The following is a 26,830-nucleotide window of genomic DNA, read 5'->3' on the forward strand; positions in this document are numbered from 1 at the left end:
GTGTTTGCAGTCCTGTAAAAAAACAGCCAGCGCATACCTCAGTAAACATACCTCACATTGAGGCAGCCACAATCACGACAGCATAATTCTTTGTATTTAAGATTTGTCCCATTATACAAGTTGGCCTGTCCCTTACACAAGTTATTTATTTTAATAAGATCCTGTCAGTGGGTACAGCTCCAATTGTTCGGACCTTGCCATTCCAATGCAAAGGCTGTCCAGCATTTCCCAAAAGTTACCATGACGTTACTGACAGGCCTCGTGATATTTCAGACCCACAGGGGAGAGCCATGTGTTTTGAGGAGGATGACAGAATGCTTCTACAAATCATTAATCCATCCATCTTCAAGCCACCCTGGAGAGTCATGGGGACAAAGCATGAGCTGAAGATTCCCTCTCCTGCCACCTGAGGTCCACATCAGCGAGGCTGGAGTTTCCCTGTAATTCGACAGCCGTTTAAAAGGAAGGTATGAGCCCTTATAATCACTGTCACCCAGTCAGGGGAATTTTTTTTTTTTTTTTAAAGGGGGGGGGGGGGCATAAGAGGGGTCAAAATTTATACATTTGGGCCAACCTTATTAGCCAATGATATCTTTGGAATCAATGAGTGACATGGGAGGGGCACTCCAGGGGCCAATCGGCTTCCTGCTGGGGGGCAGTGCCCCCATGCCCGAAACCTCCACACCAACTGAACAGGACTGAACTTTCCCCCCACATACAACAGGTTAAGAAATGACACTTTATTGCAAGTAATACAGCAAATGCCCTTAACTGAGGCAATTCTGCGTTTCAACATACAGGAACAATAAATATTTGAATACGAAATACTTAATACAAGTAAAAACTCATCACACACACATATACAAGACGACTCGGGGCCTGGCATAAAAATCACACTAAGCTGCCACTTTGAACGTACACAGCTGGCAACAAAATGCACCATTTTTTTAGAGACTCTGCTTACTCCATCGGACAGGCAACACTCATAGCCCACAAGTGGAAAAAAAAAAAAAAAAACCCAACTCACACACACACACACAGGAGAGGTCAAGTCTATTTTTAAAATAAGGGAAAGAAAAAAAAAACAAGTTATGAAACACTCCTTGGGTTGACACACATCTTGGGAGGACAGTTGCCATAGTGATAGGATCCCATTTCAGAAACCATCACAGCTCTGTGAAGGAACCAGTCTGGCATCAAACAGTTCCCAAACCACATGGATGATTCAGGATGAACTCGGGGAGGCAGGGGGGGGGAGGTTAGAGCGGCCGATCGAGATGCGACTTGCTGAACTTCAGCTTCAAGCTGCGGGGTGGTTTTTAGGTCAGCACCTTGGGAGGTCTGCCGTATTCCAGCTTTGCTTTGCAAGATCACGCGTTTCACTTGTTCATCGTTTCATCAAACCTGTACAGGGTATACATTATACGCAACCGTTAAAAGAAACACACCTTAAAAGGGCACCGCATGTATTAAAAAATAAAAATAAAAAAACCCAACCACAAACAACAACAACATGTACATCCAAGGCAGCTGTTTCTAGCTATAAGCAGAGCATGCAGTTATGTTGCGGAGGAAGTGAAACGATCAGCGGTTTTCGGGGGGGGGGGGGGGGGGGCAGTCTCCCAAGTAAATCTTAGCCTAGGGCCCCTGAGAAGATGTACACACAGGGCTGGATCTATCACTTATGTAGGTATGGGAGGAATGCACTGGCGTAGCAAATCAGAATCACTGTACGCAGCCTTGACTTTGGATCAGCTCGGCCTCCTAAGCCTGAATGAGGAGAGGAGAGGAGCAGAGCTGCGGCTCAGTGGTGTAGACACTCACCTGCGGACGCAGTCTGGGATCTGCACTTGTGCCATCGGGAGAATCTGGGACAGCTCCTTCAGACTGTGCACCAGCCGGATCTTCCGGTTAAACTTCACACTGGGGGTATGCACGTAGGTTACATATTTATTTAGGAGACCCCCCAAAGCAAAGAACAATTGGAAAAGCAGGATCAGTCATCCAGAGACATGTACAAGGGCTGAAAATTGATTGCCCCTCCCTCGAGGGTCCATCACTTATTCATGATTTAGAACAAGCCATTGGCTAATAAGGCCCCCTGTCCTCACCTGACAAAAGGTTTAATGATGGTGATCAGAGCCTTGATGTACCAAAGGGGGTGAACCACCAAGACACTTTTCAGGTTCTTCCTTAGCCTGGTAAAGAGGAAGCATGGTGAACTGGCCAGCCAAGGCACGGCTCTTGCCACTCCTATCACACTGTATCTGCAGCATTCTCCTCTGCACAGGACAGTCAGAAAATTCCACCATTGCCATCACCAACTTGACAATCTGTTCAAAACTTCCCCGCCAAATCTTTGTTTTCCAGTGCCCTCAGAAGTAGTGAGAAGCTGTTCTACTTCAGCAAGGAACATGACTGCAGTGATGACCTGGGCACTGCAAACTACCTTCACCGCCACCATCAGGGGCGGACAGTTTTATCCAGGAAGAGTTGCAGTGTGCGCAGGTTTTGCTGCAACTCCTCAGTTAGGTTAGTAATTAGAGGGCTGATTGGCTGAAGAGTCCTCACACCTGGGTTTGAACAGCTGACCTAAAGGTTATCCCAAACACCTGCATACACTCGTCCTTTTTGGATAAGGCTTACCACCCTTCACCTACATCATTTTAACAAAGTATGAACTGATTTATTTATTATTATTTTTTAAAATCAGGGACAACACAAAATTTCAGCTCATTTAACCCAACGTCCGAAAAGCAAATCTAGTAGGAAACACCACCACTTTCACAGTGGGAAGGTTTTATTAATCATTTAAGGGTGTTTGCACATGGCTTTTGGGAACTGACTAAGAAACGCCTAGAGCAATAAGCTAGAACCCCCTGGACACTAATAGCCATGACTCATCTACAGAGTCAGGCTTTGGGTGAGTCACAGCAGCGCTGCGGAGGCAACTGATGTCATGATCACAGAGGCCAAGAGTCCAGTGAGTAGAGAGTCACGCAGCCATTAAATCTGCCTCCTTCAAGGTAAAGCCACCCGATGACATCAGCCCTGAGGGACACACAAGCAGCCCCACAGAGTCAAGATTCTGATTATCATGAAAGTTTAGGGGAGTAAAAACCAGGAATTATTTCCACCTTTATTGTACAGCGTAAGTCAGAATGGAAGAAGGCAGCCATGTCATAGCCGGATGAGATGTGGCGGTACTGGCCCAGAGCAGCACACTCAGACCTCAGGCTTAGTACCGGCTCGTTTAATGAATCACCTCAACGGCTTTTTTCTTTAAAAAACAAAAAAACACAATGGGAATGTTTTTCATAACCATACTGAGAGACGCATGGCAGAAAATGCAGAATGGAAAAGTACAAGATATAAATACAGGACAAAGCCCCTATCCTGTGAGGACTGTCAAGCGCTTTACGATGACAGTCACTCCTAAATAAGCACTGCGGGTAATACATGCATCTTCCAGGGTACAGACGTTATCCCACAAACTATCCCTGAAGGCACGAGATCCTAGACAGGAGCAGAAGTAAATACTAAGATCACTGGGTAGAATGTCTGAGGAGACCGAAACCTGAATAGCACAAATATAACCACAACTAAGAGTGGAAGAGAATTTAAAAAAAAAAAATTTAATCAATGCTTAGAAGTTAAAAATAAAATTTAAAAAAGGCGGACTACCACACTGATTTACACACCCAAAATGTTCTGTACGGGTGAAAGATCAAAGCTTACGAATGTCAACAGGGGGCGATGAAGTCACACACTCATAAAGCATAAATAAAAATTGAATGCTAGAAAGCTGATGTCACGTGTGGCTCCTACAGACGGGTGTCGCCCCCTTCGGCATCCCCGGGAGGTTTGAGGCTGCCTGCTGATACGGAAACTCGCCCGGATGGCCGCAGCGGGACCGAGGTCCACGGGTTATCAGAGGAATGCTAAAAATCTTCAGCTCGCGTCTCTCAGCAGCTCCATTCATACATGAAATACTGCGGCATTCCTGTCATGTTTCAAAAATCAGAGCTGATAAAGGGAAGACAGGAAGAGACCCTGACAGGCCGTTTGCCAACACAATGAATCCCCTATCAAATCATAGACATGGGGGAGAAAAGAACTACCAAGTCCTTCAGGCGCCCTCTTCTGGCTCAATTGAAAATAGCACCGACTAGAAAGGCTGTCATCTGCATCTATGAAAAAGACGTTTGAGCTGCTGAAGTTCTACCAGGTATTAAATTCACAAACATTTTAGGAACCATTTGCCTTGCGAGTGCGACAAACGCACCTCCTGTCGATGGTGGTGTAGCACCGACGAAGCCACTTGACGTTGGGCATCTTGTTACGCGAGGCCATTCCACACAGGTACACCATGACATAATTCTCCGAGACCATCAGGTCCAGCGTGCCCACGATGTACCTTTGGCACACAGAGCACGAGTTAGTCTCAATCAGCTTTAGCTGGAGACACACATGGTCCCATCAAATCACTGTTATAAGCTCCAGAAGGGACTTAGTTAATTGAGTTTACATGCCATGTAAGCAACTAGGCGTATACTCATGGTGAAACACAGGTTAGCAAACAGCTGCACATTTACACAACTGGATCACTTCCCCAAACTGGCTCCCATCACCTAGCAAACAATCTGGGCTGGTACCTTTTCAGGGGCCCCAGGCAAGGCTCAACCTGGAGGGGGGGACCCCTACCAAGAAAACCGACGACCATTTCACTTCCTCCACAACACAGCTAGCTGCCTATTCTCATCATACAATGGAGAGTATTACAGACTAAAAGAAAAGCCCTAAGGACCACAATTTACCTTCAGAACAATGTGAGAATGGAAATGAATAGTGTCCTTTATCTCAAAGTAAACACACACTGCCAACCACAAATGGCCACACCTCCCGGCCCCCGAAGGGTCATTAGGACACGCCCTGGACACCCTGGACACGCCCCCGCAGTCCGACTAACCTGAAAAGGTTGTCCATGACGTACTGGTAGTCCTTGGTCGTGTTTTCCGGGAGATAGCAGGTGGAGAAGACGATGATAGCATTCATTCCGTCACCACAGTAACCTGCAGTGAGAGAGAGGCTAGATTTAAAGGTGTTTAGGGAGCTGCCTGCTCCCTTTTGAAATCTGTGGGAAATCAAGGTTATTAAAGACACTTCAGTCCCTCCTCTATATACATTTTAGGTTGATTTTTTTTTTTTAATCAAACCAAATTCATGTGGTAAAAGTGATTACAAGAGCAGAGCACCAAAAACGCCATGCACACACGGAAGGTCCCGTGGACATCCCTGCCAGAGCTAAGATTTCAGCCCCGTTTCTCACGAATCACTGGGACCGGAGCTCCGCCCCTCACACCTGAGCCTGGTACTCACCGCCATGAGACAGCACCTGCAGGTAGGGCTCCAGCACAGACATGTTGACTCTGCACTCCTGGCTGCCTATGCGGAAGTGGCGCCACCTGCAGCCCTGGCTGTCCACCTGGTCCAGCTCCGGGAGGCCCATCTCCGCCTGCTCCCCCACGGAGGAGCGCAGCACCCCGCCCCGCACCCGCGCTCTCCGTGGCAGGTCATCTGAACACAAGATGGCGCCCACAACCAGTATATGGCACATAAGAGCTACTTAACTACAAGCAAAAAGGTCATTTTCATTTGTGTTTACTTTTGTTTTTTTTTTTTTAAAAAAAAAGGGGGATATGATTCAGGCTTTTACAACCACGACATCAATAAGAAAAAAGATTACAACAGTGTATTTTCATAGCAAGAAGCAGATCATAAAGCAGATCATACAAAATGTTGTTAAAAACATCCACTTCATGAAGGATAGAAGAAATTGAGCATGGAAGGCTGACAAATTCGTAAGTACAGTCGCAGTCACGCCTTTTCACTTAACAGATATGTGATTTGATGACCTGGCCATTGGAACAGAAAACTTGGTCACTAAACGAGGAGTGACTATATTAATAATGTTTTATCGGTACGCTTTAAAGTTTGTGTAAGTAATATTTTATGACTGCACTGATGAACATTCTTAACGATGTTTCAAAAGTCCCCCAAACCCAAGTTCTGTGATCCATGCACCCCTGAACAGCATCAGAAGAGAACACCCCCCCACCAGCTCAGCCACACCCCCCCCCCCCCACCAGCTCGGTCACACCCCCTCACCCCCCCCCCCCCCCACCTCAGCCACCCCCCCGGTCACACCCCCTCACCCCCCCCCCCCCCCCCACCTCAGCCACCCCCCCGGTCACACCCCCTCACCCCCCCCCCCCCCCCCACCACCTCAGCCACACCCCCTCACCCCCCACCAGCTCGGTCACACCCCCTCACCAGCTCGGCCACGCCCCCTCACCCCCCCTCCCACACCAGCTCGGTCACACCCCCTCACCCTCCCACTCCAGCTCTGCCACGCTCCCTTGAAAGTTGCTGGACTCGCTGTCGGATGGAGTATCCATGGCATCCAGGTTGAAGTCCAGCTCGCCGTCATCGTCGTCGTCGTCCTCCGGGGTGGGCGAGAGGGCGGCCGAGGCGAACTCGTCGGACATGATGGAGTCACTGTGGTCCAGCGTGAGGCTGAGGGTGGGAGCCACCAGCCGCCTCTTCCTCGGGTGACCCCCCCCTGACAGAGCCAAGCTTGTAGGCTTGGCTGGAGCCAGAGGGGGATTGATAGGACAGTTACAAACTGCAGCCCCCTAATCTATAACCATCACAATACAGATGCATAACCACAGGTGCTGTCGAGGATTCCGCTAAGCTGAGCTCCCAATAAATGCCCAAGTATGAGTGTAAGCAGGACTGGAGCAGGAGCTACACGACGACTTCTAACAAACAATAAGCTAACAAGACTAATCAATCAGAACACTCAGGGAACGCAAAAAGGCAACAGTCATATCTAATAAACATCACAGACCACCCATGGAGGGAGAGACTACAGGCTCATGTAAACAAACCCCCGCCACACTAGCATTACAACAGCAGTCATTTTTCATGTAGGAAGTCCTTCTGAGAATCAGGCTGACACTTTAATAAGGATTTACACAGGGCAGCTGATAATGAGTACAGTGCAAACTCCCCCAGCCTCATTCACCTGGCCTCTCCCCTGCTCCTGAATGATCCAGCGGCCCACCTCCTGGGCTCTGTACATCCTCTGGAAGTGGCCTGCAACAGGTTTCCATTTGTTAAAATTTTACTTAGCAATGAAGTACAATATACCTATTGGAAGTAGATCATAACTAGCCAAAATTATTTTTCAGTTTTATATAAATCTATTCTGTTTATCTAACATAAACACTGCCGAGAACGTGTACAAGGAGCCCAAAGATGCCCTAATCACAAGAACTCCGACCTGGGGAGGTCTTCATCCTGCCATTCCTCTCTCAGCTCCATGTCCTGGATGTTGTGACGCACCTTTGAAACTTCCGGACCGCTGGGAGACAAACGGAGACCCGATTAATGCTGTTTATCCATCTTCCCAGGTAATTAGCCCAAATTATTACAAAAACCTTCAAATTGTTTCCAAAAAGAATTCTTAACATATCCTAGAATTTCTCAGTAAAATGAAAGCGTTTAAAAGGATCATTGTTTTAACAGTAGTTTTCTTTACATTTGTCTTGAGGGGGAAAACACAGGCGTCGTTTTTTTGCATTAAATTAAAACTTGTTTTTTCGTTTTTTTGTGTGCTTCGTGGACGCACGGGCTAAAACCATATGGTTTTATCTGACTGGTTGAGATTTATAGCATTAAAAAAAGCGTTCAAACGTAAAAACACCAGCGCGCATACCTTCAGCGTCTTAACGTGCGTGATTTGTGCTCCAACAATTTACGATTCGAAAAGTTCTAGTCTTCACGTGAACGCGTCCGCAGACGGGTCGGAGTCAGCCAATAGGAGCCTCGCGTCCGCGCCCACGCATCAGACACACCTGAGACTCAAGGTGCGATGGATTTTCTTATAGCGCCGCATCCCTGTCGTCATGGCGACGCGGCCAGGGCGGCCGCGCCTGTATTTACAATGTGTGATGATTTAACCCCACCAATGTGTTCACGTCCTCTGGCAAGCAGGAAAATATGAGTCAAGTAGCAAATGTTGATTTTTCCCCCTTACTTACTCCATGTTTTATTAGTGGAAGGCCTTTAATGTGCGCTTCAAAATTGTAACTTTATGTTACGCAAGTTAGTAAAATTAAACTGCATTAAAGGAATGGAAAACATTTAAATCTAATTTCAGCTTGCATTTCTGCAGTTCATTGACACACACAATACCAGCCAATTATCAATATATTCTCATTGTGGGAATTTGAATTAGAAAAGATGGCTGATATAGGAATCTTCATTTTAAAACAATGCTTCAACATTATATGAGTTGGAACCCGGCTTAATCATAATCTCACAATTTCCTTTGGGGTCCAAACCTCAGACCGGAGCAAACTACTGAGACAGCAAACAGACGGAATCCTATCTTAATATACTGATCACCTTCTGGTGTACTTCACAGAACAGGGCATAATTTTTGTGATGTTTTCTATCATTTTTTCCTCACATATATGAGGAAATATGTTAATCCAGCTGAAATATAAACAAGAGTTTTGTTGTGTAAACAATGCACATAGATAAAAATGTTTTATGGGCTTGTTTGGGGGTGTTCCCACACCAAAAAGATCTCCCATTACCCACTCAAAAATGTACTTCACCTATGTGAGATAAGAGAATAAGCAGAGGTGGACATTCAGGTCCAGAAAGCAAAAATCCAAACAAGGATTTTGTTTCAACCAACCAGTTGAATATAAAGAGTCACAGTCACAGAGTGCTCAACTGGCTGGTTGAAACAAAATCCTGGTTTGGATTTTTACTTTCTGGACCTGAAATGTCCGCCTCTGAGAATTAGAGGACATAATTAAATGCTAAGCCACTGGGGAACATCTTTATCGGACATATTAATGTACATTACGTTTCTGGAGAAAAATGTAACATCAGACTAATGAATTCTCTGCTCTCATAAGTCTTCTGCTGTACCTGGCCCTGCCAAAGGAGATGAGGATTGAAATGTATGATTTTACCCATTATACAACAATATGACATTTCCTAAAACAGAGTTCCGTAAATTCACTGAGTTCATCTTAAAGCAGCAGTTTGATTCCTGTGATGGCAAGAGGCATAGCTTTGAGATAGGTGAGGTGTTTGTGTCTGCATCCTTAGGCATACGTCAGGTCACCTGCTTCAGGTAGCCCCATGTGGTGCTATTGTCCCCTTAGGAAATGAAAATCATTATGGTGGTTCTCGCTATTGTGAGACAGCTGTGCTGAGTGTGTATGCTAAGAGCCTGAAAATCCAGTTTGACTTTTCATGCCACACTACTTCCCCGTCCCACCCAAGTATTTGTTACACAGAAGTCTTCCGGTATATAGTCACACTAATGTTGTACGGCAGCATGTTGTCTCGCTTAATTGCCCTTTGCTGTAATAAAAGTAAAACTGCTACCTGTTAATGGGTCGATAAAGTTGTGCTTGTATGTGAAGTGGTTTGATTAGATTCTTTATCAGATTAACATTGCTAAAGAAGAGGACAGTTAATCCGTGATCTTAGATGTAGCATCCAGTCTGCAGAGGAAAAGCACTTCAACTTACTATGTAACTTAGAATGCCATACAGATACGGTACATCTGCTTCTCTCAGTAGAGGAACCAGTATTTACTCACATGTACTCATTTATGGCTTGTGGGGTCAGCATTAAAAAGGCCTTTCAATATATATGACAGCATCCGACATTTCATACCCACTTTGGGTGTAATTAGTCTATAATTAGGCATTTGGTTCTTACTACATGCAGGGGTAAATGTGAAAATGTAAAGTAAAGCTTAGCGAAGCAACTGGGATTGGGGGAGTTTGTCACTATGGTGTTTGAACAGGTATCACCTAACACACAAGGGTGTTATCTGAGACAGCGGTTCATAATGGAGTCAGATGGTTTCTTCTTCCCTGTCTGCATGGATATCCGACTGGAATTTATTAAATGTGTCTATTCAGTGCAAGCATGAGAAAATTTTCAAACCTGGCCGCAGAGGTTAGCAGACACACAAAAACCTGACATTGTTACCCGTCCATCGTTGATGACACCAAAGAAACGTACTTTTCTGAAGTATTATAACCACCCTGACAGCTGATTCCAAAACTATAGTCATCAGATCAATCAGCTGAAGGAAAATCACTTTGTGATGCTGCACAAGCTGATTTTGACTTACCCATCAAGGAAGTATTGGTTCCTCTTATCTGTGTATGTTCCCATTGCCTTGGGTCGGTAACGGAGATCAGACGTGTCCCCTGATGATGGTACACATTAGGAAATGTGGTATTTTCGCTTCGGATAGGACTGGCTACTCACACCTGCCTGTTTCTGTTTTTCTCGAGGCCTTGAACAGTGAGGTAATTCCCTTACAGCCTCCCTGCAGGTTCTTACGGGGGCACCTGCCACGACAGATCTCTATTGGTTTGACTCACCTGAGCGGTCTCCCTCCCCAACAAAAACAACTCAGCCCGACACTGTTAGTACGTATCCCCATGGTCCTAAAGTCTGGTCAATCATTTAATAATAATCACACTAAGAAAAAAGTTATCGTTATCAGAACAATTATGTCATTGAAAGACTTATTTGATCAAGCCACTATGTGGAAAAATGTAAACATTTGTTTTACTGTAAATGGCCAATGGTGTATACAGATTGGCAGTGAAATTTAGACAAGAAGTATACTTACAAAATGAATAAGGATGAAGTTCATATGACACTTCAATCTGACTTTCCATCCATCCATCCTCTGTAACCGCTTATCCTATTCAGGGTTGCGGGGGCCCAGAGCCTATGCTGGAGGGAACAACCCAGGATGGGGCACCAACCACCCCCAGTGAAGCGTAAGTGACTGGAATATGTGTGATATGGAGGAAGAGCTACAGCCACCTAACACTGATATTTCAGGACATCTACAAAACCCTGAGGATTGGTACATTGGAGCCAGGAGTGTGGATTGAAACAGGGATGATTTTGTAAGGGAGAGTCTACGAAACTGAAATGTTTGTCTGTAGCGAGTCGAGTTGAGTTCTATACCTAGTCAATCAACCATGCGAATCGTAGGGGTGACTGATTGAGTGATGTATCTGTCCTCAACCAATATCACGTCAGCGTACCAGAATATCGCTAGAATCACATCACCAAAACTCACAGTTGCTTCTGTAAACTTGTGGTCTTCCCTGTTGTTCTGACCACTGGTATCTCACATACAATAAACACCCAGTGACCCCCCCCACCTCTCCACTGAGGAGTGTCAGAGAGCAGTTCATAACCAAACAACAAGCATAATGTCATTAAAGTGGCACATCACACAAATCCCACACGATCCTAATCCTGTAACACTATAAATAGACCTTTTTCTTGCAGTGGTTGATCTCAAGAATTACCTGCGTAAAACTGCATTATCAAGTATTCTTTATAAATAATAATAAAACCAAATAACTTTTGATCAAAAAAGACCAAACTTCTACTAATCTATGCTGGCTGCCTAAGCTATATCCTGAACTTATTAGGACTTAATTTAACTAAGACACTTTATAATTAAGCACTGTATAATTAGGCAACACACACACTGTTACATCCCAATCTGATACATTTCTTGTGTCTGATGAAGCCATTTGTGCGTTTTCCCACTGTAAATAAAACTCTTTTGGGAGGGTTATGACTACTCTAAGTAACCCTCTTTCTTGGTTATGAACCCTGAGCTTGTTCGTAACGCATGTACACCCAGAGCAGACAAAAGTCAGCGATTCAACAGGGACAGTTCAGCATTAGACGCTCGCTTGCACCATCTCAAATTAGACTCCATTCTGGTTCTGCAGAATCTTCTTTATAGACCTGTGAGAGCTGATTCCATGGTCATATATCCTGGAACGGATATCTCAAGCTTAAAGGAGAGAGGTCTCCACCAGGGTTAGTAAAACAGAGGGATCTATTTCAATTTATATAGTCAAATATTGCAAATTAAGCAGGGAGATCCACAAATATGACACAATATGTTATATATAATACATAGTAGAGATCAGTTGTCATAGATTGTGGGTTTTCCAAAAGCCTGGCTGAAGACGTTTGCCAGTATTCTTTCTGGCATTACTTGTATCAAGCAATGTAGAATAAAGGAGATATGTAGGTTGACCTTTTGGACCCTGGGGAGCAGAGCTGGACTGCCCTGCAGAGGTGACTCACCTGCGGTCTCACATATCACACCAAAATACATTATTCATTTAAAAGTGAGGCACAGTTGGTGGCCACAGTTAAGTCATTTTCTTGGGTGAAAACAGATTAACACAGCGCAAGGTGATCATCAAACCTCATGACCAAATTCATATATATCTCATGACTCATCATAATTAATGCTCAGCAATCATTACCTTCTGGTAAAGGTTAAAACACTGCCTGCTATGCAAGGGGGTTGATCATGAGAAAGCTGTGATTAGTAAGAATTTGAGAGGATCCAGACTTGATTTACATCAACCAGCAATTCGAATGACTTTTATTAAATTTTAAATAAATCAATATCTAGCCAGAACCAACAATTGTAAAAAAAAAGAAAAGAAAAAAAAAAAGAATGCTAAAATGTTGTCATGTAAGCATGTGCATGTAAGAGGTCCAAATGAGAATCACCTTGTTATGGTCCAAGTCTGCCCTCATGTGGTCTTCCTCAAGAGCAGCGTTTAACTTGAGATGTTTGTGTATGGAAACCAAACTAAAACCAAAGTACGCATCACAATGGTTTCCATAACAACTTCCCACACACAGTAGTTATGAGAGGTGGTGGAAAAACATTATGTGATTGCAAATCTGACCTTTGTCATATTCATTATACAGAAAGACAATGTACCAATTATTAAAATCAGCCCTGTTGGAGGTTTTATTTACCATAAAAACAAAAGTTTTGGTCACAAAACAGTCTACAAAACACAAGCTAAAGAAACATCCCTATCGAGGTCAGGTCACAGTTCAGTCTATTTGTCTCCACACATCAGCTAGATGAGAATGTTGACATTTAACCATGATGTCATTACCTGAAACCTAAAGGAATGAAACACACTGCCATAAAAAAAGGAAACCTTATGCTTTTTAAAATTCTTTAATTAAACTTTGCATTCAAACACTAAGATAAAACCATTTTATATAGCTTACTAAGTTTGCATTAAAAGATAAAATGTATTCAGTGACAGAAACAAACCACGTCTGGAACAGCGGGATTGTACACACACTTGATGAGCAGTTCACTTGTGATTATCCTGCATTATGTAAATCAAGATCATAGCAGTGGGTGGGGAGCTCATTCATTGTTTATTCTCTATTTAATCTTCATGCTTTTTTTTTTTTTTTTTTGATCTTTGTTGGGTGATATGGGATAAAGTTCGGTCAATAACGACTGGGTATCTTTGGGCTTCGTAACATTCATCGAGACGCGCAGGGGACGCGCGGGGGACACGGTGCAGAGACAGCGGACAGACACCTGAGAGAGACAGGAGATTACGGGAGACACAGGGTGACAGAGGAGTAGCTGTCAGCGTCTCCGCTCACTGGCATCGACAGGACACCTGCCTGACACATCTGAAACGGTGACAGCATTTGCCGCCAGCTTCAGCTTGACCCGTGAGCAGCAGTGGTGGGATTCTGTGAGTCAGCACCCATGCAGCACAATTCCGGGTCCTCCCAGAATCCCTCATTCCTGGCCTCCATACTGACTCTTTGGTGGTGCGATGACTGCTTAGTCTTTTCCAGAAGAACTACAAAATGACTCCTGTCCCTTGGGAGAGGTGTGCTTTAGTGTGACATATATATTTTTTGCATTTTAAACTGTACTATTAGCAAAACAAGAAAACGATCACGAATCAACACCCATTAATAAGCAATGTTCTTATTTTTAAAAGTCCTGCATAGTACCTGAAAATGAATTGAATAGTCTTTAAGCACATTACAGTGAATATGTCAACATAATTAAATAAATCATGCAAATATATACAGTACCAGTCTCAAATACGCTGAATAACATATATACTTTTAAGATAAAAAATAAATCTGTACCAAGAGATTAAATCATCCAAAACTGTTATCAAAAAATAAAGAACTCAGTTAATCTTATAAATTTAAATTATGTATCAAGTATCTTTTGGCTGAATGGATTATTATTATTATTTACATTTTTTCTATCCATAACACAGTTCTTAAGAGGAAATTCGAGACAATGTTACCTGTAAGAAACATGATGAGATAAACAAAACGTACCTCTTTTTTTTTTTTTCTATAGGTGAAGGACTTTCTGCTTCATATATAAAATTTCTGCCCAAAAACCTTAAATGCAGAATACACAGGGTGGACTTCAGGTGACTCCTCCATCAGCAAACTCTAGAGGAGCAATGTCACACACCTCAGGTGGCATTTTTCATCTCACACCAGCTTAAATCGGGTGTAAAAAGAAATAAAGAGGGAACATGGTGTGTGGTCCAGTACTGGAGCGGGCAGAGCGGTGTTACTGGCTCTGATTTACAGATACATCGTAGGTCACTTGATAGAAGCTCCTGTGAACTCCAGTTTTGAGGTCATTCAGCAGACAGCCACGAAGAACCAGAGATTCTGAGAAAAACCCGCTGACAAAACAAGGCTTCTCAAGAAAGCACAGTCATTCTGTTAGTCAAGCCAGAAATGAAATAGAGTAAAACAGGCATATTGTGCTGCACCCACTTCGTGCCATCCAGCGAGAAAAGCAGACTCAGACTGCAAAAACGAGACAACATTTTGACACCTGTCTGATCTTATACACTACACCGCTTCTTTGTGAATATGATTAAATACCACGCACCACCAAATACACAATCCCCAGTATATTACAAGTGATGTGACCTGCTCTCTGACCACAAAGGCAGACCACTTTAAAGCCAAATGTCCTGGAGTTGACTCAAACAGCAACTCCGACTGCAGCATCACACCCACACTTTTCTCGATCAAAGGACTCCATCAGCATTAGTGCATCAGAATATCTCATGTCTTAAACTAAAGTCCTCCAATTCCCCCCATTGCAAGGTACGCCTGTTTGCATGAATGACAATGCTAGCTTTCTTACTAATAAGTACTACAGTACAATACGCTAATACACAATGTAGAAACTGCCTTGCAGATACGGCTGTTTTCCTGTGATGGTCATTTACAAAAAAAATATGTTACTCAAATCCCACTTTCAAAAGGCTCCAACTCCGTATGTTATATACAGTAATTGAAAAGAAACACTTCACATGGGCCAAAAGCATAGCAGCCAAATTATCATTCAAACATATATGGTTTATGTGTCATTATAAATATACATCTAAGCCTATATCTAAACATAAGTCAACTATTCAGATTGACTAGTATCGCAGCGACCAAGCAACACTGCAAGATTTGCCATCTTTTTAAAACCTTTGTCACCAGCTCTCTGGATTAACAAATCGTAGCGAGTCGAAAAGACAGCAAGTCGACAGATTAGCATTGGGTGTTCACAGTATAGCATCATCAGATATGTACACTGGATAGCACATTCGCTCAGTCTGCAAATGATAAGAAATGTGATTGCTTTACAAGCGCACTGATCCTGTAAATGATCACAACAGGAAGGAAAGGGGACAGTGAAATCATCTTGAAACAAGTTTTTAGAAGTTTGGAAGAAAAATCTAAACACTCGTCTCAAGACTTCAGCTAAATCAAAATGCTGAATGCGATTCCCCTCATCTGATACAATAATTAGACCAAACTGTATAATAAAGCAAACAATGCTGTTAACACTAAAATGACTTCCTTCATTACAGACACAGAAGAGGACTTCAACACCCAAGTGTGCCATCATTCATAATGTCACAGCCTTCCCTGATACAGGGCACAGCCAGGATTACTTGGAATCTACATCATACTTACGTTTCTTACATTTTCTTACACTGGATGGACCAGCCAAAGCTCTTCAACGCGAACACACACCCCTTTCAGATCCAGACTGAATAAACAAGGCTACAGACGGCTGCTACACAAGCCTGTGAAGACCCATCGCCTTCGTTATTCGGAGAAAAAATTGTTTGGGCATCTCAGTGGGCCAGGATGGGAACTATAACACAGAAAACTGTCACTTTAATGAAGCTAACCTGCTGAACGAATACAGAATGTAATTAATCTACAGGAACAGATACTTCAACTGGCAGAGGTATTTTTTTAATTAATATAAAGGGTTGGTTGGGTAGCAGCATGAGGCTAATGACTGGAACAGCTGTTTACGCTGAATATATTTACAACAGAGCTGTCAGTGATAAGGAAAGCAAAATCCTACCTCATCTGCAGACAGAGAAGGGCGCGGCAATAGGACACCCAACTCTAAGTTTAAAAACCAGCTCTACCTAGGGTGCTCTGCATGTGCTGGTCTAGAAACAAGTTGCAGCAAATTATGCGCATCTGTCCATTCTTCAGGATGCTGGGGAGTCCCACCAATACAGCAGATTTGTAAAGAAAGAGGAATTAATTCACATTATCTGACACCAGTGGGGAGAAACTATGGGTATCTGCAGATAATCAGCTTTGCAGTTTTTGGGTCAGAAAATCCCGCAAGTCATGCCTTGAAGCAGTATTTGGGAATCAACAAGCAAACAAAAACAGGAAATGAATTTCCAGAACACAGACTGCTACACACTAATACCAGCTAAACTTAAGGCATCAGGTGTCACATCATGGCAGTGATGTGGATGCCAAACACTACAATGTTACACATTGAGGGAAATAAACTAACAGGAATAAATAGAATACTTTCGTACTGCCCTTACTCTACCAGCTTCCACACAACACTTGGTAAAAACCGTTAAAAGACAAGAGCTGGAAAAAAAACCCAGCCGCCTTTGGAAAATTCTGATAAATAGCGGTAGGAAAATCCAAGCACGTGTCACTCAGGTATATTTAGGGGATGACGGCAGATTTGCACAGAGGGACACATCACGGCCTCTTGCTTGCTGCATCTAGACTGCCTGAGGCTGAAGATATGTTCTATTCACACGGCCCTTCCCGACAAGTCTCGGAGAGGTGGTGTATAGGACCCAGGGGAGACGACAAAGAGATAGGGCCTCCCACCTGCCTCGGTGCAAAGTGTTTGCTTTTCTGTGCCCTTTCCTCGACTCCGGCTAATTCCATGACGTCTTTGGAGAGAAAGTTTGGGGACGCAGTGCTAATAATAACACAGAATACGCAGTACAATGGTATTAAATTTCCCTTTGTCCACGACGCTGATGAATGAAATAATTTAAAACCGATTATTGTGGAATGCAGTAGCAGTAAGGGACGCATAAAGCTACACCTCGACGAGTCTGCATCCTATTTCCAAATCTCCTCTTTGCATTCCTTTAGTTTATTTCCTTTCATCTGCTTAATCTAATCAGCTAGTGACCACAAGCTCTGGTCCAGAAGATGGTCTATGCAGCCGGACTCGCGATACCCCAACTTAGCTATTAGGGGCAGATTTGAACAAGCTCTGACAATGAATCCTGTTTCCAGAGACCTAAGTGACAAAGACATTTATGATCACCAATCCCTCATTTACATTCTAATGTCAAAATGACAACCGTCTATGATAACAGGTAACTAGGCACAGCATGTAAAACTAACCCCTTAACCAGGGTTACTGACCACTACACCAAGGTATTAAAAAGTGTATCCGGAGTAGTATGATGCAGTCCCGGAAAGAACAACGAAGGTTTAATAAATGAAGAGCTTGGGCCAAAAACCAGGGCTCTTCAAAGAACAAGTGGAACTGACGGAACGCCCTCAAAACCATACATCAGAGGCCAAAAAAGATGGCCGATTTAAAATACCGTAACTTTGTTCAGGAATCCGTTTGTCCAGAGAGATTGTAGAAAGAACACTGATTACTGCATAGAGGGAGATGCTGAGACTCCTGGGTTTGTGGTAAGGGTGGGGGTGGGGGCAGGAAGCACACACAGGAAGGCCGACCCCCACCTCAATGTCCCCCAGATACTCCTTTGCCCTCTGTGGCCTCTGGGTTGGCCATCTTGCTAAACTTCTCCAGGATGGCCTCGGGGCTGATTTTGGGCAGGCCGTTATCCAGGGGGCAGCCGTCCACCAGGCTGTTCATGGGCGTGGGGGGAACCTGGCAATCCTCCTCTGCTCCAATGTCCTCCGCCGCTGGCCGGCGCTGCCGCGACGCCGAGTAACGCCGGGTGCGCGTCTCGTCGTCCATGCTAGGGGAGCGGGAGGGGTCAAACTGGTCCTCCAATTCTAAGTCCTCCACATCCCCACAATGCACTGTTCTTCGCTCCCACTCCCTCAAGAAGTCCTTGATTATGGGCAACACTTTCTTACGGGAGGCCAGGGTGTTCCCTTGGAGGTAGGCTTTGACATCAGCATAAGGGCTGCTCATTGGAGACAGGTTAAGGCAGGGATTCTGGGCTTTGTCCAAGGCTTGGCTCACCTACAAAAGGCAAAAATAACCAGAAACAGTCCAACCCCGCAGAGAATTTTGCAAACAGAATGTACTCAGATGAACCACATTGTGAGAATCTAGTCCTTTGCTGGTAGAACAGCACTTCATGGAATGAATCTCTCACCCCACAACCTAATTCAACACTGAATCTCAAACTTATTGCACACTCTGTATCTAAGATAATACTTACGGGTCAACCAAAAGTACAATGAAAACATATGTAAAACAACTGAATAAAACTCAGTTATATTTATGAATTGCTCTGTGAAGTTAAATTTACGTGTTTACATATGCTTCCAAAAAAAACAGAGGCTACGCAAGGCAGGAGTCTTTGTAAGACTACATTTCCTGCCTGGTGTTGGATGACCTGACAAGTTACACTGATCTTGATTGAATCCCCCCCCATCCTGATGACAAGGGTAAGCCCACAAGCACTGCAGTAACTGTGGAGCAAACCAAAAAAGGGTGATCCGCTGTGGTGTGGCATTACTTACCTCCTCCCTGTAGAGTGTGCTGGAACTATAGACCGCTAGTTGGCGGAAGGGCTCGTTCTTCTCGTTGAAGGAGATCGTCATGGCAACCAGTAGGCCAAAGCGGTGCTTGTGGCAAAACTCACAGAGCTCCTGTTGTAGACATCTCCGCTGCAGGAATGCCTGTCCAGAGCAATAACATAAACAAACAGAGCGTTCCCGACATCAAAAAGGCAAGAAGCGGCATTCGGCTTTCATTTCAGCTCGGCATGAATCATTATCTATAGCCGACGGAGCTGAACAGGGGTATGCATCGTTCCTTCTTAGACATAACCTTATTTGCAGAAATACACAATTAGTGGGAAGAAACAGGTCACATGCAATACAGCGGAATGTAAACTGAACCCAATTATCTTTTCAAAATCTTTTATCGCCATGCTTATGCATCCCTGCTGGAAAAACCCAGCCGGCCATGGTCTGCTGTTTAACGATCCCAAGGTGGAGCACAGGCAGCTGATTCAACTCATGAAATGAGCTCATGTACCTCTTTTATAACTAATAATAATAATCATAGACCGCAAAACATATCTGAACAAGGGGGGCATAAAGTTACGCTTCCTTTTAAGAAACTCTGACATAATCCTCTGTCTCTTTAGTTATTTTCTAAGTTGTGGAGGCCTGTTCACCTCACGATACACATTCTTCGCCCTCGCAATGCATGCCGAGATTCGGCAAACGCTGCTGGTGACATAACATCAAATATATAGTCTCAAAATAAAGCTGATTGGTCCACATCAAATTGAAACAATCAGCAAGTGACAAATATTTTTCTCGCCTCAAAATCACATTTTACTTACAAAAAAAAAAAAAAACACCACAGGAATAACTCCGGCTTTTATTAATAGTTTCATTGGCTGGCATTAAATTATTTGTAGGCAATTTTTTCGTGTTCATCACTGCATTCTTAATGAGGTTCCAAATGTTCTCCCGGTTCTGCGGTCAATGATAATAAAAATAAAATCTTTTCTTTTTCCCCTGAGGTGGCATATTACCGTTACCTCACTCTTATGCACACACAGAAAATAATGAATAATGAATGAATGGATGACACCACTGTCTACTCACATCGAGCGTCATATAAACAACACTGACGGCCAGCGCTAAATCTCCCCCAGACACCGCCTTCATGTCCTTCAGCAACATCTGCTCTGTTGTCAGGCCTGGTATCAAATGGACCGAGAAGGGATATCAGGGACTGTGCCGAAATGAACGGCACATCATTAGTGTTCATGTTCTTCCAAGGATACGGTGTACAGGCAGCCATGCTGCAATGGCTGAAAAGGGACAATGAGTCGAGCTCAACCTGAAACATCAAACTTGGCAGTCTGCAGGGACTGGAAGAGAGCGCCCCTCGGAGGCAGGTCCGGGAAGCGCGACTCCAGCCAGACAGCATACTGGCTGTCTTTGGGTGTCACTTTTCCCGCCTCCGGAGCCATGTTCACACAATCGAGGACAATGGCTCCTACGATCAGAAAAACACAAAAGTGGTTAACTGTCTATTATCACACTGGGTAGAAAATGAAGGATCTTAAAAGACATTTAATTAAGGCAAGTTTTAATTAATGCCTGATGTAGTAACAGACAGTGCATTTAATCAATTATTATTTTTTGACGATACGGATGTAAAAACATATATAGGTTAACAGATTAAATTTAGCACCTGGTAACTGAGCAAACAGCCCATTGTCAATGTTCAGGGCACACCGGAAAAGTGATAACGTTAAGAAATTTAAATATAACTGCACAAATCACACAGACTCTGCAGATCTCCCTGAACGTGTGTGTTGCCATGGGGATTACCATATAAGAGTTGTGCCACCTGTTGGTCCAGCACCTCAGGAGCTTTCTGGGCAATGCGCTCAGTCACTAAGGTGGAACATGAGCCCACCGTCTCTATGGTTACGGGGCAGAGGCTGGACGGTGTCCGTTCCAAATGATGATGGTCAATGACCTCGAGGACCGCCGTCTCCAGGCCACTGTCAGAGCTGTGGGGGGGTGGGGTGGGGGGGGTCATAGCTCAGTGAATAACATACATATATATATAGCGAAAATATTTTTTTTTACATGCTGGTACCTTTTTTGACTTTTAATACTGGCCGCACTGCAACCATTACCAGACTGAAGAATTCCACGATATAATCCTATACCATGCTTGCACAATCTTTCCCCACCAATCAGATTACTTCATATTTGCACTATGACTATCGAGAACAGTATTTCAGCTCAGTGTATGACATCACACATCATATATCTGAAGCTGACAAAGACACTGACGTAATAATGAATTTTACAAATCAGCATGTAAAAAGGGTTCAGCAATGGGTCTGGAAGAGCATCCCAGCTACTCCCGCAGCCCGCGCTACTCCGCTACTCCTCTGACCTGTGCAGCACGTTGTGATCCACCAGTGTGAGAGCCAGCTGCCCGGCCTTGTGGAGCCCCGCAAGGTCCACATCGTCCCGGAACAACAGCGCCTCCAGTGGAAGGCCACACTGGCGCAACAGGAATGTGTTGTCTGTGCGCAGCGCCAGCTCCGCTCGCCGGATGTTCAGAAGCGGGACAGTCACCTTTCCAGAGCTGCTGGACGTCTGCGAAAGTAGGTAGGATTAGGCTAGGATGGCGTCTTATTCCTGCAGAGCGTTTACAGTCACCTAATTAATCCAGAAAGTCATCAAAACATTTTAGTATCATGTGGAACAAACATCCAAATGGGATCAATGCCTTGTAATAAAGGTCTGTAAAAAGCCATTGCTAAACACAGCCCGCCGATATTCACACTGCAATGAGCTTTTGAGCGGAACTGTGTGCAAACATCACAGATCACTTTGTTGCTAATGGTAACACAGAAAGTGAGTTAACGCTCATTAACCTGGACCCCCATTCATCAATACACACTTAATTGACTCCCATATCCAATGACCGGTGGGAACCTCAGTCTCTTACTCTGCCTTATTTATTGTACCTCGCAAACACTGATACACGCTACAGAGCAGGAACGTTTGTTCAGGTCTCTGTTGACTTCATTTCTGTCCAGTTACATAAGCTATAAAAACGAAGATCTATTCACCGAGTTCCCGACACGCATAATGAGGCCTTTGTCAGAGGAGGTAGCCACTGTACCCACTTTGTATAAGAAATATGCGAAGGCGAGGGCAGACACCATGGAGTCCAGGTCGCAGGCCTCGTTCCCCAGGACCACGTGGACCTTGGAGCCATCCTCCGAGCAGCGCTGGGAAGAAAGCGGGGTGTCAGAGACTCCATTTTTATACTAATGTAATTCGGTGTGCGGCACCCAACACCCAAAACTCAAAAGAGAACATTTTTAGCATCGGTAAGCTAAGCTTGTTGCACTTAGATTGTACCGCAGGGCAAAAATTCAGGCCAAAACTAATCATCAATAACTTCGCTACAATACATCCTTTAAATCAGAGAAGCCTAAAAAGCAAAAGAAAAACTAAAGTATAGAACAATCGTATCCCTGGGTGAATTGCAGGGCATGGACCAAACATACTTTGCCAGAAGATTCTGATCATTGGTGATGAGGTACAAGAACTTCACAGCTGCTCTCTGTACGCCCACCCCATCTTCCACGACCTGTCCATCTTTCAATTAGCGTAAAGAAAATGGATGGACTGTTGCTGAAGACACACCAATAACTACCTAGATCAGCAGCAGCCAACCACTTGATGCCTCTGGATGACTACAAATACTTCCTTTGAATGGATTATAAACAAATCATCTCCTCTAATCCAGAACAACTACTCACCCAGCCGTACGTACTAACCTCTTATCCAAACAAAGTCACATTGCCCGTTGATACAAAATTAGCAGAGACCCTTGATTCCCCCATTATCCTCAAAGAACGAATCCCAAAATATGATACTCTATCTACAGACACTGCTGCGTGATGGATGCTGAATTAAGTCCTCTCAGAAGCGGACCCATCAGTTCTCCTGACTCTCCCATGCAGCACTTCCATGAAAAGGCATGTAGTATGCCCCAGCTGCTGGTTTGCTTGGTATGCAGAAAAAGGGTGCTCCGGGGTCGCTATCAGAGCATGGAGCGTGGAGCAACGACCACTTTAATCTGAGAAAAGCCATGGAGGTAAACAACAGATAATGCAAACAGTGGTGTGCTATGGGCAGGGGGGGGAATCACTTGTCTGAGCAGAAAGCCTTAAACCATGGCCAAAGGTTGGAAGGAAATGAGCCACATGGCTCTAATCAAGCATAACGCCATGAGTGAAAGAGGCCTTACGGAAGAGCGGCCTTTTGCAAAGAGAAAACACAGCACCCACTAAAATGATGATGAGAAGCTTAGTGTATGCCAATCCAGGTGTACTTCTTGTGAAGAAAGCATCACTGGACACGACAGAGAGAAAGAGGGGCTGGTCACTAGTTAAAAACTAACTGGCCCTCATCAGTCAAGATGAGTGCTAAGGAAAGATAAAAGGCTGCAAGTAAAATTAGCATTTGCTGTGTTGTTTTTTGTTTTCGGACTGATTGCGACATTATTGATCATCGATTGACTTTTCCAGTCAAACATTTTTTGAGACTGTTTAATTACACCACCTGAAGCTGAAATAAGTTCAAGCATCCAGTAGCTAACAGATACACATCCAATTTTAAACATGTACAAACTGAAAGGCAGTAACCAGACTACCTTAAACTGTACAGGATGATATTCAATTAGCTTAAGCAAGATGGCTACACTGCAATCACTTAACAGATGTACTCATCTGACAATTTTAATTGATGGGTATCTAACCAAGCAGTTCAGGTTTAGTGCATGGTTTAAAAGAATGAATGTGTTCCTGGCAGGACCTAAAACCAGTAACTCGTTGGTCATGTCCTGACAGCTGTGCTCACCTGCAGCCCTAGCCCCATTTACCTTACTGCAAACTACTTCGGAAACTTTGATTAGAACTCAGACATGACACACTACATGTATCACGTTTGGATAAACATATACTCCAAGTAATAATTACGACTTGTTAATAAATTAATAGCAGGGTCCCTTTGATGAACAGACCACCCTGTCTCTCAGATTCTCTTAATGCTCAGACAACCTCTAGACCAAAACGAGGCAACAGTGTAGCCAGGAACCTAGACTATAGCTCTGGCTGGCAAGACGCAATTCATGCTCCCCGATGCTTATTCAAAACAGACAGATGGAGGCACGGTAACTCCAGCCAACGCGGCCGTTCCATCTCAGTTAGTCTCTCTCCCCGCAGCACAGTGAGGTGTCATGGAGAGGAACAGGTTTCTGCAAGGCTTCAGTCCTACACACACCTCCTGAAGCATTTAATTATAAGTCAGACACAAACGTCATAATCACACCTAATATGCCTCTGGTGTTTCTGGGCTCACGTGAGAGTTATAAAGTTCTCTTTTTTCTTACATTTTTAGGAGGACAAAGAAAGTACCAGTCCTGGCTACAAGGAGAAACAAATTCCTCCAGTGACCTTCCCAAGGTACAGAGACTACAGACCATGCCCGGTTACGTGAACAGGAATCAGTGCCGTCGCGCTTCAAACCCATCAGGGCTCCCGAATCACACAGACTCTGTACACGTGGCCTGTTTATCTCTTCGGACCGTTCCCATAGGGAATCGCAGGGTTTTCTCTTTGACGGCACATTCCCCAGGACTCAGTGGGACACAGGTGGGCTGGTGACATTCACATGCCCGGAGGAGGAATGCCATCGGGTTGCACAGCCAACATGTGCAGCTACAGAGATTCAAGAAAAGCAGCTGCAGAGCCCCAATCCCGAACCACAACGATTCAGAAGTGGATGGAGAAAAGAACCACGCAGCACAGCTCTGCTCATACCTGCCAGGGCCACAGGCTGGCAGCAGATGGCACATGGGGACTCTTTTACCTCCCAGCAGAGGCGGCGCCTTGCCAGCCAATATGCTGGCAGCAGCTGCTCAAAAAACAAAGACCTTTAATGTACGGTAGTACAATGAAAGTTGCTTCATTACTAGCTGGAGCTATTCAAAGAGTATTAGCCACAGCAAACTGAAGGAGTGAAAAAATCTAGCCGCTAACCCTGAACACACATACACTCTACGTCTTACCTCCTCTGCATCTCCCGTTATACAACACATCGCCTACAGCACTGACTGGCAGATGTGGTCTTGATTCCGGTCTGCAAATCCGCATGCAAACAGCATTCAGCAATACACATAATAATGTACAGTACAAGCTAAAGGTGCCCAGCACTGATTTTCTACGGGTCCTATCACTTGAATTTCACCGGAAAACCACGTTATGTTATCTTCTGTATAATAAACGTAAATGAACTACAGGCGCTCCGACGGGTGACGATGGTCCGTGTTACAATATTACGACTTTACGATGGGTAAACGTGTTTCATTTTCAGTACATTATTAAAATAAATACATGAGATATTCAACCCTTTTTATATAAAGTGGGGTTTGTGTTAATGATTTTACCCAACTAGGCTAAAGTGAGTGTTCTAAGCATGTTTAAGGCAGGCCATAGGATAGGTTATGATGTTTCTTAGGTTATGTGTACTGTATTAAAATCATTTTCAAGTTTGTCGAAACGTAACCCCATCGAAAGGGTTGTACTTGGCAGCTGAAACCGAAATCAAACCTGCAAAATTCCCTTTTACGGGGCCAATGGTCGACCTGCTGTTGTGGTAACATGTACAATAGCTTTGGCTGCTCGCCTTAAACAGGCGACACTCGGCGCCGATTCTTCCGCAACTTCACGCATCGGCAGCGTCCACATGGGTCTCGCGTTTAGTTATCGTTCGGTGCAGCTGTCGCATCGCTCCTGAAACCGCCGGATCGAAACCACAGCGAAAAAAACGAGCAGTTCTCGACAAAATGAATAATTTGAAATACAACTTATACATATTTCTAGTATTACTCGTGGCAAATTACTCTTAAAAGAGACACAGCCCGACGGGGCAGTTCGTAATCTTAAAGCCTAGTATTAGTAAATGCACTGTAAAATAGATTGCACACTTTCACGATCTAAAAATATTAAGACTAAAATATTCAAAATGTAACATAACCATAGAGACTACTTATAAAAATCATAAAATATGTTTATATTAATAATTGCCAAAATTATGCAGCGAATTACAGGCCGAATTCACTTAAGTGAATAAGTCCTGTTTCATGAATCCGTGCTCAGATAATAATCACGTCACGGGTTTTAATCACTATAGCCCTATAATAATCACAACAGCCCTACAACTAGCCTAACTATTTACCTAGTGCCTCTGTTTCCGTTAACTAATCTAGCGGACGAGCATATCCTCTAGTTCAGCCGTTCAAACTACACAACAAAATCAGCGTTTCGTCGTCCAAAACTCCCAGGACAAGGCAGCACAGACCAGGAATACAAAAGAAAACTATAAATAGCAAATAGATCACGGTGACCAGCTATTTCCATCTAAGATAGGCACTGCACTTACCTTAAGTGCTTCGCTACAGCTCCGTAAAAACCCCTCCATTTTCACCAGAGATAAATATGCCCGTGATATTCTACTGGAAATCAGTATGATTGTTTTCGCTTCGCTGTCAAGTGGCGGTTGGGCGCTCGAGGGATGTGGTTAGAGAGTGACCGTAAAACCTGCCAGCCTCGAGCGAGTGGCGGGTTCACGGCGATAAACAAGGCGCCTGGCTCGCGGGCGCCGGGGACGAGAGCGTGTTCACGATGACGGTCGATGCTGCGCGCACGCAAGCGAACGCCGGCGGCTCTCGAATGACAAGAAGCATCGACATGTGCGACTGAAGACTCACTGTCATGCA

The 26,830-nt window shown here is 44.2% G+C and overlaps 2 protein-coding genes and 1 long non-coding RNA gene across 7 annotated transcripts; 1 reads left to right on the plus strand and 2 right to left on the minus strand.

Annotated features, from left to right (window-relative positions):
* Positions 1 to 1,133: 1,133 nt before the first annotated feature.
* LOC111854254 (BCL2/adenovirus E1B 19 kDa protein-interacting protein 2-like) lies at positions 1,134 to 10,499 on the minus strand. Of its 3 annotated transcripts, none has more exons than XM_023832036.2 (10): positions 10,238 to 10,498; positions 7,349 to 7,429; positions 7,091 to 7,161; positions 6,392 to 6,649; positions 5,380 to 5,577; positions 4,970 to 5,072; positions 4,286 to 4,417; positions 2,112 to 2,198; positions 1,825 to 1,923; positions 1,134 to 1,404 (listed from the first exon to the last, which is right to left on the minus strand). In XM_023832036.2, the coding sequence occupies exons 1-10, from the start codon at positions 10,279 to 10,281 to the stop codon at positions 1,380 to 1,382; spliced, it is 1,098 nt and encodes a 365-aa protein (XP_023687804.1). In that variant the 5' UTR covers positions 10,282 to 10,498; the 3' UTR covers positions 1,134 to 1,379. The 3 variants fall into 3 exon arrangements, with proteins under 3 accessions (XP_023687804.1, XP_023687805.1, XP_023687806.1); XM_023832037.2 differs by lacking the exon at positions 10,238 to 10,498 and adding an exon at positions 7,784 to 7,944; XM_023832038.2 differs by lacking the exon at positions 4,286 to 4,417 and having other exon boundaries at positions 10,238 to 10,499.
* LOC140581954 (uncharacterized) lies at positions 7,358 to 10,921 on the plus strand. The gene is made up of 3 exons (XR_011985012.1): positions 7,358 to 7,478; positions 10,404 to 10,541; positions 10,831 to 10,921. It is a non-coding gene; the product is annotated as an uncharacterized lncRNA (long non-coding RNA).
* A 1,980-nt stretch (positions 10,922 to 12,901) lies between these two features.
* On the minus strand, positions 12,902 to 26,811 carry prune (prune exopolyphosphatase). Of its 3 annotated transcripts, none has more exons than XR_011984882.1 (9): positions 26,494 to 26,810; positions 22,167 to 22,271; positions 21,425 to 21,630; positions 20,845 to 21,029; positions 20,348 to 20,506; positions 20,110 to 20,204; positions 19,009 to 19,167; positions 13,615 to 18,502; positions 12,902 to 13,525 (listed from the first exon to the last, which is right to left on the minus strand). XR_011984882.1 is itself a non-coding variant. In XM_023832028.2 (9 exons), exons 1-9 carry the CDS (start codon positions 26,530 to 26,532, stop codon positions 18,163 to 18,165), a joined length of 1,167 nt encoding a protein of 388 aa, XP_023687796.1. In that variant the 5' UTR covers positions 26,533 to 26,811; the 3' UTR covers positions 12,902 to 18,162. The 3 variants fall into 3 exon arrangements, 2 of the variants coding, with proteins under 2 accessions (XP_023687796.1, XP_023687793.1); XM_023832028.2 differs by having other exon boundaries at positions 12,902 to 18,272; positions 18,394 to 18,502; positions 26,494 to 26,811; XM_023832025.2 differs by having other exon boundaries at positions 12,902 to 18,502.
* Positions 26,812 to 26,830: the final 19 nt, after the last annotated feature.

This window comes from Paramormyrops kingsleyae, chromosome 23, assembly GCF_048594095.1.
Source record: "Paramormyrops kingsleyae isolate MSU_618 chromosome 23, PKINGS_0.4, whole genome shotgun sequence".
In the NCBI taxonomy this organism is placed as follows: Eukaryota; Metazoa; Chordata; class Actinopteri; order Osteoglossiformes; family Mormyridae; genus Paramormyrops; species Paramormyrops kingsleyae.